Raw genomic sequence first — 13,142 nt, forward strand, 5'->3', positions numbered from 1 at the left:
TGTGTTTGCGAATGAAAGAAATTAAGACCTTTTCACTACAGACTGTAATCGGAAGTGTGAGAAGCGTTTTTTTTTTCATTAAGGGCTGTCCACATACCACGTGGACAGAAAAAGCACGATTTTAGACACCCCTCTCCCCCTCCGTGGACAAGCGTGGACATTCCTGATACCCCACTCCCTGATGTCCACGTGGACATTCCTACATTTCTACATTTCTATTCCATATTTTCCATTTTTTTTTTCAACATATGCGTTCAATCAAATGTTTTTTGTCAAATAATATGTAACCCATCCATTGCCGAGTTCTACGCAACCAAGCTTCACTAGATGCTCATGAAGGGTTGTTTTAAATATCTATAGTGAATCTATTATATCATGTGTCATGCACCAAGGATTATTCTTGCTTGCGATACGACTGTCGTCAGTGGTGACATAGAGTCCCCAGACAAGCAAATAGAAACGTATTGCAAAAATTACTCCATTAAAAGAAGAGTAGCGCTCCAGAGGCTTGGCCCATGAATCAGAGAATGTGTTGTTCGCCTTCCAAAACCTCAATAAATAGAAGTAAAGCAGCGGAAGCTGAATCGCACCTAAACAAAATAATGTCGTGCTTTTAATACACTCGACAAAAAATTAAAGGTTCATCGATTGGTTAAAAAGAATGGCTAAACGTATCATTATGAAACGTTCACAGAGTTTTTGAGGATATACAAGGCTCAAAATGTTCTGCTAACATTGGAACTTGCTACAGTATTTGCAAAATGACAAACGATTTTCTAAAACACTATTATCTGTCAAACTTTTTTAAAATCGACGCAAAAAAATTAAATAAAATTTCGTTCGTTTTTCGCCAAATCAACAAATTAACTTTGCACATAATTTAATGAAGTTTTCCAAACTGCCTTTCGATAAGTGGTGCGTTGACCTTTTATTGAATTATTAATCATCGAAGACGACGGAGAAATTTTTTATTTAAGCAAAAATAACTTTGTATTGAAAACTACTTCAGGAAAGTTCTTGGAATCCAATGGAAGCTGGTTGATAACTTTGATAACCTTAAAAACAAACCAAGATAAAAATGAAAAATATGTCTGTAGTATATTCCGAAACTTGAAGCTTTGAAATGATCTTCATAGGTAGCCTTTCACGAAGTTACAGCATTCCGAAAATTACTTAAAGTTTTCAACTTCATACTCTGTTCGTCAATTTTCATTGTCGAGTGTATTATAAAATTGTAACATTCCTCGATTATGTCTTCATCCTAGTGGAATGCAAAATTTTCTCCTAGCAATGGAAATCGATCGCTTCCAGTTCATAAAGGGTGTGTCACATCAAATTGCATCACGGAAAAAACGCTGTAGAAATTCGCCCAGCAGACCGATCCTTTTGAAAATTTTAGACAGTAAAATAAAAACTATTAAACAACTTTTGGCATTTTCTTTTTATTCATACTTCGAGCCCAAGCCCGTATGCTCACACCTTCCTCTTTACCCCGTCCATAAGGTTCTGTACAACGTCAGGTTGTAGTTTTTTTTTAACAGAAATCCATTTTCTCTTGAAGTCCGCCTCCGATTTGACAACTTTTGGGTTCTTCCGGAGGGCCTGCTTCATAATCGCCCAATATTTCTCTATTGGGCGAAGCTCCGGCGCGTTGGGCGGGTTCATTTCCTTTGGCACGAAGGTGACCCCGTTGGCTTCGTACCACTCCAACACGTCCTTTGAATATTGGCACGAAGCGAGATCCGGCCAGAAGATGGTCGGGCCCACGTGCTGCTTCAATAGTGGTAGTAAGCGCTTCTGTAGGCACTCCTTAAGGTAAACCTGCCCGTTTACCGTGCCGGTCATCACGAAGGGGGCGCTCCGCTTTCCGTAAGAGCAGATCGCTTGCCACACCTTGGATAGTTTCTGCTTGCGAATCTCCTCCGGAACGCTGAATTTGTCCTCTGCGGAGAAGAACAACAGGCCCGGCAGCTGACGAAAGTCCGCTTTGACGTAGGTTTCGTCGTCCATTACCAGGTAATGCGGTTTCGTCAGCATTTCGGTGTACAGCTTTCGGGCTCGCGTCTTCCCCACCATGTTTTGCCTTTCGTCGCGGTTAGGAGCCTTCTGAACCTTGTATGTACGCAGGCCCTCCCGCTGCTTGGTCCGCTGGTCGAATGAACTTGACAAATTCAGCTTATTGGCGACATCCCGGACCGAACTTCTCGGATCACGTCTGAACTGCTCAACTACGCGCTTGTGATCTTTTTCACTGATGGAGCATCCATTTTTGCCGTTCTTCACCTTCCGGTCGATGGTTAGGTTCTCGAAGTATCGTTTTAGTACTCTGCTGACCGTGGATTGGACGATTCCCAGCATCTTACCGATGTCCCGATGTGACAACTCCGGGTTCTCGAAATGAGTGCACAGGATTAATTCACGACGCTCTTTTTCGTTCGACGACATTTTTCCAAATTTACGAAAAATTGACAGTGAAGCATGGTCAATGTGATCTATACACTCTTATCTGATTATAAGCGAAAGCTGAAGATATAATTCCTAAAAATTAAATTTCTACAGCGTTTTTTCCGTGATGCAATTTGATGTGACACACCCTTTATGGATGTCTTTTAGAATATACATTCCAGGAAAGAAGTTCAGTAATATGAAAAAATATTGATGTTTTACGCACTAAGGCAGCCTTTTTTCATAAACACAGAATACTAAGAGCAGACGGAAAGCTCGATAATTCTCCTCCCCCACCGTGGACAACCATGAACATTTACGTAACCCCTACCCCCCCTAAAGTTGTCCACGTGGTATGTGGACAGCCCCTTATCATTCTCGATTTCAATGAGTTTCATTTCATCTGCTAGAATATTGGTGCAAATGTGGTTTAATATGTCGATTGGAAGCAGTAGCATGTGGGCTCTGTATTTCTCTCTTGATCCTTCATAAACCACAGCAACAGAACGGTAAACACGTCTTTAATGCTAAAATTTTGAAAAGTTATTCTTTAGGCAATTATAATTAAGGACTCAAGATTTAGTAACCCTTGTTCATTGCAACCGCCCTTAGCCGTTTCGGAAATACAAAAGAATTTTAACATTTCAAACTACCTCAGCTGTAATTGTTTGCTTTCGATTTCATTCCTTTCCCGCAGACCAAACAAAACCGATGTTTACATCGCTTCAGCTCTGGCGAGAGGCACACGTTATCATCTTGGCGCCTCGTGCACGGAAGCAGTGCAGTAGTAATTTGGAACTTACACCAAAAAAAATGCAAAACAAACAAAAATAAACGCGCACACGCTTTCGGATGGTGTCGATGACAAACAAGAAATAATCGATAGGAAATGCGAATGTAGGTTAACGTGTGATTTCTGCAAGTCACGTATGTGTCATTCACTCAGACGCTCGGCAACTGATCAGAAAGCACCTAAAAATAATAACCGGGTCGTCGTTCCGTCTCCGCGATTTTTAGCCTGTCTGTGAATCATACTCTGTGCTCCCGTGGCCGAGTGGTTAGCGTCAAACTTAACATGCCGGGGGTTCGGGTTCGATTCCCGTTCTGGTCGGGGGAATTTTTCGTCGAAGAAATTTCCTCCCTCTTGCACTGTGGTCACGCGTATTCTAGAGCTTGCCACTCAGAATGTATTAAAGCTGTGTTATGGTATAGAAGTTCCTCTAGGAACGTTAGTGCCATATAAGAAGAAGAAGAAGAAGAAGAAGTGAATCATACCCGATACAGGTGACTTGACCGTACACACAACCTGCGTTTATTTTTCGAAACATCCGTTCGCAAGCCATGTTTCTCCGTTGTGGATCAGCGAACATAGATTATCTCCGCTAGTTTGAGACCGGCGAACCATACGAACTTTTTTTTGTGCTTTTGTGCAATGCTTCTAGTTCGGCAAATAGTAATTAAGGTGGCAAATATTACTCACATAAGATTTCCCGCTGTGGCAGCCACTTCCGGATGAACACATTGGAGGGCTGATTCGGTAGCGTCTCATTCTCCCACTTCCAGATGACTCTCTGCTTGAACGATCCCAGCGCTGCCAGAAGCGCATTACGTTTTTCCTCCGGCAGAGAATCCGACCTGATCATCGATCCCCAGCTTATGTAGATCACACCATGATCGGCTGTGTCGAGAAGCTGCTTCAGCGTTGGATCAAGCTCCTTGAACTCCTGGATGTGAATGCCACCAATCTCAACCACAGCCGGGCTCAGTGGTTTGGGTCCACTCAGCGAGTGGTGTTGATTCACAAACATCATACTGGTACGCTTCTGTAGGTCCTTTATGTCCGGTATATTGTTACCCAAGTGTTTCCTTATGATCGCATTTGCCGCATTGTCGTTGAACCAGCTGTACATCGCCTTGAACGAGTATGCCGTAATCCAATTGGAGAGCCGTTGTGTGAAGCTCATCTTTTCCGAGTATCCCATAAACAGGGCAGGGATATAGGAGGGTGTCATCGGGTTTCCCACCCTGTCGTAATGCCATGGCATCAGCGGGCAACTGCTGAGCCCAATGTAGGGTGCGTTGAGCAAGTGGGCTATCCCAAGCATGCAGTCGTTGTTGAACTGCTCCACCAGTACCAAATCGTACTGAACCTTCGATTCGAGCACCTGCTTGATGGCGGGAGAACTGTACGCGTGCTCGCATGCCTGCTTGCCCCAATCGTAGAGCATGAAGAACTCGACGAAATGTGAAAACGATGGGCGGTTGTCGAAAAGCTGGAATTATATTTTGAATGAGAAAATATAAACTACAATAGTGTAACTGTAACTTGAAAATACATAACTACAATGTCTACATCGAATACTGAAGAGTTGAACTTTTTATGACTATGATCATATTTATTTGAATCTTGTCAGTTTTAGGATGTGAATCTGGGTTCCCCGTGAGATTGCACGTAACCAACCGTTCAACCATATTAGATCGTATACACAGTGGAAAACTGTCCTTGTCATGATTTACAGTACAGTCATATGTACAACTGGCCTTGGCAGACAAATAACCTCAAAAGCGTTTTTTTATTATTACATTTTCATCAACATCCGCCGGTGAAGATGTTATAAGATCAGAGCCATATGAGTTTAACCGAAAAAGACGAGCACCACCGAAGCGTATCACAGAAAGGTGAAGGTTAGTGAGAAAAGCGATGGAAAAAAGATCAACCAATTTGTGATTAAATATTACATACAGAAGTCAGGTCACACATTAACATCTGCCGATAATCTTTTTCCGGGCTAGGTTATCAACGCTCTCCTCATGTCACTGATGCGGCTTAATAAAAACGATGTTCAAAGATGCCGCCGTGTACAGGAGTGCTTAGCGGTGTATTGGAATAAATAGGAACGCTTAGACAGCTTCAACCTTTAAATGTACAGTTTACAAGATGCAGTCTCGAGTCAACTGAACGAGGAACGCGTACTGTGATTGTTATACACACATCTTCAACGGCAAGATCGTGAATAGGAGATTCACATTTATTAGAGTGATTAGAAAACTAAAAATGCTCTGAGATTTAAAATGTCCTTTGTGACTCCAGCAAACACTGCCAATGAAATTAAAACTTCGATGGAAATTCTTCGAATATTTCAGCTAATGAGATTCTAACCAACACGCGATATCATTTTACTCATACGCTCCTCTTCCAGGCAATTAGCGAAAGAACCTGTATAATGAATAGTGAACATTTTTGATCTCTCCGTTTAAATTTTGTTTGTCTCTATTAACTAATTAATTTGTCATTTCTTAGAACGCATTCGCAAAACGCGTTGAAGTCAGTTGTTGGACACATTTGGTTTTCTCTTTTAATGGTTATTTTTTGTTATGAGTACTTTCAACCCTTTGCGCTTGAGGTCTTTCATTGTTGGGAAAATGTATGTCTCAAGTGTTGGTAATTAAAATGAAATATAAATGATGAGTACCGTCATCCGTGGGCAAATTGATCACCGGGGTGAAATTACATATTACTGAAAACAAACCCAAATTTTCAGAGGTAATTTTAAACTTCTTTAATCTGATATGTTCAATAATCATCTGAAGGTTGTTTTTGTCAATGGATCTCAACGAATCTCTTATTAAATTGCATGAAAATTGACATTTTTCTGAATAGCATTTTCGTTTCCATTTTTCACTATGGTAAAAAAAATATATTTTCAACACATCAAAACAATATTTATAGACGCTAAACAATGAGGTACATATAGAGGTGGAGCAGTAGGCTAAGTTTATCTGTATTAGCAAGCCAAATATCTTGTCGTAATTATCTGCATTCAATATGGAATGTATATGAAAGAAACAAAACAATGTTGAAAGTACTCACGGTTGCATGATAATTTGAGCCAAAATTCTCATGAAAACATACAACTGGTTGTTTTTTAACAGATGACAACTGTATTGTGGCTTATTACAATTATTTATGTGATAAAAAGGTCCAGAGAGCAGTCGTATGCTTAGTTCACGAAAGCAGTAACATTTTCGGGGAAATTTCGATTAATTGGCGATTATTCTCTCACAACATACACACCGACACTGAAAGCCTTCGAAACATCAACTTCATAACGGTAAAATAATGAAACTTCATTTGTTTCTATGAACGTGGGGAAGTGAAAATGGCACATGGAAATATCACTTTTATCCGTCTTGTTCAACGTGATTTCACAAATATTCACCGCACACTATTACATTAGCCTCATTTTCTGCAGGAACGCTGAACAAATTTACGTTTTTGATTGATAAATTACTTCCTGAAAATAGCATTTTTACATGGATGCGGTGGGCAATCAAAGATAGACACAACGACTGACGTCACTATTTGCGATATACTTATGGCAGCGCATGCTATGTCGCTCGAAACTCGACCATCTTCATTACCTTTTTTCCAGGACATTGGACGCTAAACATATTAATTCACTTCTAGCCGATACTTGATGAGTTAAATAAGTAATCAAATACTTGTAATTACTATTGAAACAAGTAAGAAAAAACTATTTAACAAAAAAAACACCACGAATGACCTGAACCGAATCCCATCATGCGACATATCGAACGTCTTGGTTTGTCAAAACTAGCTAATTGATGACCATTTCAAGAGTTTTTGGCCACATTAGGATAACCCGAACGGTCTCCGGATGACCTACAGATCAGTGTTTGAATCGAGTCTTTCCATAACTCGATAACTCATATGACGACATGTTTAGGTGGATTATATCAGGTTTTTGTCACCTCAAACCCTTGTATTATCATTAAAATGGCCGTAGGTGAAGGAATAATTGATTTTTATACATTTTTGTGCATATGATACTAGAAAATCCTGAAAAACATAAATTGATCAATTTCTCCCCAAAGCTACGTTTTGAAATTTTCCGCTAAAAATTTTCCAAATAAGCGTTTAAAGATTTTTTTTTAACAAAACTTACCATAAAGCTTTGTGGGCTTAGCACCAGTACTGTATTTTTAAAAATAATTGGGTATAAATCTAACAATAAATTCGGAAATATTCACATTTTTCTGAAATTAGTGATCAATTTGCCCCCGGTTTACGGTACTCATAATGAAGGTCAGACCAAAAAAAGATTTCATTGCACTTTAACAAAAATAGCGGAAAAATATTTCGATTTCGTTTTGGTGAAATCTTGAACTTTTGTTCGAATACCACTGATCATATTTTGGACACGCCCCGTTGTCTCGATACCACTGTAGAATTCCACCCCTCAGCTTGCCAAATCAGACAAAAACATTATTGGTCCATTGTGAGCTTTAATGCACGGAATAATAAGTTTTTTCGAGCACTTCTGCTTGTACATTTTGAAACTCATGGTCTTGTTTGTCACGAAAACAGTTATTTTTGTCCGCAGCTGCAAATACCTTGCCAGACCATAAGTTTTATTGCGAATTTATCGGTAAAACAAATTTGAACCAGTGAACCAGTGGCTTTATAGAACTTTTGCCGGAAAGCTGCCCATAACCCATTTTCATGTACGTTTCGCCGGCCATGAGGATGCAGGATGAGGATGTGGTTATTTGCCATAGAAATGAAACATAAATTCCGGCATAACTCGAGAACTAATTGAGCAAATGGAACCAAATTTAGCATATGGAGGTTTTAGGGAGCAATAAATGTTTTTATGGTGGTTTGACACTCCTTTCTCCTCTCTAGGAGAGGGGAGGGTGCTGAACAGCTCGAGAACTAATCAAACAAATGGAATTAAACTCAGCATATAGAGGTTCTAGGGATCGATAACGTTTCTATGGAGGCTCGACACTCCTCCCTCCTCTTTAAGGGGAGGCTACTATACAAATGAAACACAAATTTCTGCAGAACTCGAAAACTAATCAATCAAATGGAGCCAAATTTGGCATGTTTCTATGATAGTATGACACCCCTTCCTCCTTTGAAATGGAGAGGGTCCCGTAAAAATAATACACATATTTCAACCAAACATGACAATTGATTATTTTTTTAATGTGATAAAACGCACTCCCATATTTTCTTCTATCTATATAAATAAAAATGGATCGCCGAATGTGTTGATAAGAGCAAAACTCGAGAAAGGAAATGTCCGATTTAGGACTGTCTTTATTCTATCATATTTTCTGTATCAAACATTTATTCCATGTAACGGATAACATGTTATTTGCAAGTGGTTGAAAAATCTTGAACGAGAATTGTGTCTGAAAAAAATCTGATATTATAATGACGAGTTTTGGTAGAAGTACTAGGAATTTTATAGTAAAAGGTAGTTTTAAAGGGTAGATTAGAAAATCAATCAATGAACAGTTCTGCGATTGGACCTATGAACAGGCGCTTAGTAAAAAACGTGAATGTGATAACGAAAAATAAATTTTGTGCGGGACGAAGTTTGCCGGGTCAGCTAGTTGTTGATAATTATCATCGCTTCATCCATCCATGATATTGGGGAGCTGTTCTTAATAAAAAAGGGTGAATCTTGTCAATTTAAGTAACTTATCGAACATCTATGTAGTATTTTTATACCTCTTATTAGCTAAATTACATCTTCAACGCCCCCAAATCATTTGCCAAGAAATAATCCACAAATTATATCATGCAGCACCTTTCGCAGAACGGCAACAGAAAATCCGAAATCGATTGTGTTGGCGACAATTATAGCAATCGCAGTAGAATAAATTCTGATTCTCAGTTTGTAGCCCAAGAACACAGCTTTCACTACTGAAAAATTCATTCTTTCCATCCAGCATGCAATGTGTTATACTTTCACGCCACTTTTAACCCGGAAACAATGGGCGAATCCGCGGAAATTGAATGTTCAATCGGAAAACCATCAACGCTTGAGCTCACAAATACTCCAAAATTCATTCAAGCTCTCCCCTGGCAATAAAATTATTTAAAAAATTATTTTGCTGTTTATTATTTTTTAGGATAACTTTAGAATGTATTGTATTGTATTGAAATAACTTTTGAATAAAAGCTTCGGTGGCCCTGAAAAGCGCTATGTTTTTGCGGAATAGTTCTAATTTTAAAAGCTTATTCTAAACTCACGGTCTAGAAAAAAATCATTTTTGATTAGTTAATTAATAATCAATTGATTCAAACACCTTAAACGAATAAAGAAATGGTCAAGTTATAAGATTCATATCTTTCATTATTTCCTACATGTTCAGTGTCTAGATTTTCATTTTACCCTCCATATCTTCCTGTTCTCAGAGAAACTTCCTGATAAAAATCTGTCAATGCATGTTTTGTCTATCAACACAGTTGAAAACGAACTGTTCAGTCCACGCAATTTATGACACGACCCAATCAATCAAGTATAAAAAATAGTTTCACGATATCGGACATGCTCGTGTCTAGGATCGAATAACAGAGATCCGATTTCAGAGCAAATATCAGCGAGATCAAATTTCGGACATATTACTAGTGAATTATTAGTTTTGTGGTTTTCGATCAATTTTCGGACTGTAAACTATTAGGTTACAAGCATTTGGAATTAAAGGGAAGTCAAACTTCAACATCGGTCTAATCAAATCAACAACAACAAAAAAGCTATAACCACTCACCTCAAAGCTAACCGAATCGGACAGCAGCTTGATTCCCTCCAGCGGCAGGTCTGTGTAGTTTGGCGGTGGGTTCGGATTGGGGAAGGGACTCACCACTGTGACCTCGTGTCCTGCCGCAGCTAGTCCCTTCAAAATTGGCTCGAAGAAGTAGAAATGACTAAGACCGGGATGCGGAAATAGGCCGAGGATTTTGTACGGCTCTGCGATGCCACAAGTTGCAGCTAGCAGAGCTGCCATCGCGAACAGACCGAGCGTCGGTTTCATCTTGTGGCTCCCGGGGTTTGAGCACACAATGACCACTTCGAGGGATGGTTAGAGACTGTTATGGGTGAAATAGAAAAGACATGAAGGGATTAATTTAACAGCATCATCTGCAGCAAGAAGCGGATGTCGTTTAGTAGTGGAAAACTTTGAGTTAAATCAGCACGACTCTTCAGTTCCACCTAAACCCAGTTCCAATGAAACGCTTGAGTAGTTTTTCGAGTGAAAATCGAACGCGAATTGGTTGGAATCGTTTGCACTGGCCAATGATGCATCCTCGTATCACGTTTTCATGAGCGGATATTGGTTTACACACTCTTTGTTTTGAATGAATGATTGCAAGCGAACATAAGTCTGTCACACATTATACTATCACTGCGATTCACGCCACGACTCACATGTTTACCAAACCGAGTAACACTCCAAGCCATACCGATTATATCACAGCTCATTATGCAACTTTGTTTATATTTGCTCTCGATGGCATTTATTTACGTTTCGACAAGAAAGATGCATTCGAACGCGGGATCGGAATGATGCATTCCGAGAAACCATCCAAAAATGACTAGATAATTGCAAGTTCGTGAGATTGGCTTCATTCACATTGAGGTAGTATTGATTGGAAATATATAACTATGTATCTAACATTACAACGCTTGTACTCTTGAAACGTTTTTAACAAATATTTCTATATAGTTTACCATCGTTTAATTAACGTTGGAACAATTCATGAATATAACGCATCATTTGGTAAAAATTTGAGACTAATGTGAGGGCACACAAGAAGATTCAAGGTGAAGCCACTCGTGTTTACCAAAAAGGTGAAGACAATTTGCCAAACCTGTATTTTCTGGTTGCTCATCTGTAGACATTTGAACTATAAAGGGGTAGTGCATTCAGTTTGCAAATATTCGTGAACGTTTAAAAGAGCTTTAGAGAAAACAGAACTATTGAAAATATTCAATTCCACTTCCATTGAAGTGAATGACGCTGATCTTCAAGAATTCATATAGAACGTGAACTAGATGTTCAAGCAACACAAATTCTCGTTAACAATTTGTAGTCGAAAATAATTATTTTACTAACTAACCCAGAGAAGAGTATTTCCACAAGTGAATTTTCTCCATCGTTACATCAACCGTTTCACAATATATACTCGACAAAAAAAATAGAGAAACATCTGGCAAAAGACGATTTTCTTAGCCGATCGATTAAAGCGTTTATTTTTCACAAAATGACTCAAAAATTTCCATTTTAAAAGTGTATATTAAATCTAGACAAAATACTATTTTAATTATGTTTTGGAATACTTTGATTTTCGTTTGTTCACATACATTCTTTTAAATATATACCGGGAGTTTGTTTGTATTTTTCAATCTTCCCCCTAAATATTTTCCAATTTTTTTGAGTTGGCACTACTGTCAGTGCTCTTAATGTGAATTTTGAGCGCGATCAGTCACTAGCTTGTTTACAGCTTCATTAAAACAAGTTAACTTTTTGTTGCTTGGCAATTCTTGATATGGATTATTCAAAGAAATTTTGTGTTGCAAACAAAATTTCTTGTGCCGAAACGTTGAAAATGTTGCAGAATAAATTTGGTGACTCAACTATATCGAAAACACGAGTGTATGAATGGTATAAAGTAATAATACATCTTTGAATGGCCAAGTAGATATGATCGATTTGCAACGTCAAGGATATCTATCCACCTATTAAACTGATGAAAACATCAAGAAAATAAAGGGAATGGTGCTCGTAAATCGTCATTTAGGTTCGAGAGATTCGTTCGTCATATTTTGGTTAATGTTTTGGGCAAGAGAAAAGTCGCAGTACGACATCGCAATCAAGTGGGTGAAGACACGCTTGAACGGTCAAAATCTAACCCAAGTTCATCCAACGCATAACTACTGACCCTGAAGCATGGGTGCAACCTATTTCCAAAACTCAAATTACCGCTTCGTGGGATCCGTTTTGACATCATTGAAGACATAACAACGAACTTACTACGCGAACTGAAGGCAATTCCTGAATAGTGTTTCGACGAATGGATTATTCGTTGGAAAAAGTGTATGGCTTCGGAGAGGCCTATTTTGAAGCCGATAAGTTTAGATAACAGAGTATTTCCTTCAAAAAAAAAACAAACCCCGGTATATACCGGGTCTTTCAGATTAAACGCTCACGCAACAAATTTCAATAAGTTCTACAAAAGTGAATTGATGTTTATTTTAAAAAAAAACGAAAATAATGCTTGTTTTAGGACATTTTTGATGTGACCACCCCTTTTTTCGATAACGCGTTTTAAACGGTGGAAAAAATATGCATGCACAACTCTAACATTACGATTTCGATGCTGTTGAAAATCCGAGTTATTTCTTCTTTAAGTTTCTCCATATTTTGTGGCTTATTAACATAGCAACTTTCAAGTAACCCCAGAGGAAGTAATCGACGACGAAACATGTTGAAATTCTTATTATAAGAGGACAAAGTTTCAACAAGGCTTCGGTTGCTCGAGTAATACTATTTCACTAAAAATACACGTTCTTGTAAATTGTACATCTTGGCACTAAAAACCATCCGATCAGGCTGAACGAGTAGCCGAATATTATTGTCCAGAAGTGGAGAATGCAGTGTTACCATCGACGGAGCGAAAACAAATTTTATAAGGAGCTATTCGATTTTTGCGTGAGCGTTTAATCTGAAAACCCCTGTATTTGACAGAACGTATATGGATGTGCGGTACCACTTCCAAGGTGAGGAAGACCTGGATCGCTATATCCATTCCTAAATTCAAAAAGAAAACATCTTATGTGAGTGGTCATGCAACTCAGCTGCATGGGAAAAATTATGGA

The 13,142-nt window shown here is 38.7% G+C and overlaps 1 protein-coding gene across 4 annotated transcripts in view; it reads right to left on the minus strand.

The window, feature by feature from the left end:
- Nucleotides 1-13,142, minus strand: part of LOC129775244 (UDP-glycosyltransferase UGT5-like) — a 48,905-nt gene that overhangs the window by 16,987 nt on the left and 18,776 nt on the right. For all 4 annotated transcript variants that reach the window (XM_055779720.1, XM_055779722.1, XM_055779721.1 and 1 more), the window contains 2 exons: nucleotides 10,033-10,351; nucleotides 3,926-4,718 (listed from right to left, as the gene is read on the minus strand). In XM_055779720.1, the coding sequence (XP_055635695.1) occupies nucleotides 3,926-4,718; nucleotides 10,033-10,296 (1,057 nt within the window). In that variant the 5' untranslated portion in view covers nucleotides 10,297-10,351. The remainder of the gene's footprint in view (nucleotides 1-3,925; nucleotides 4,719-10,032; nucleotides 10,352-13,142) is intronic.

Source organism: Toxorhynchites rutilus, chromosome 3 (genome assembly GCF_029784135.1).
Source record: "Toxorhynchites rutilus septentrionalis strain SRP chromosome 3, ASM2978413v1, whole genome shotgun sequence".
Classification (NCBI taxonomy): domain Eukaryota; kingdom Metazoa; phylum Arthropoda; class Insecta; order Diptera; family Culicidae; genus Toxorhynchites; species Toxorhynchites rutilus.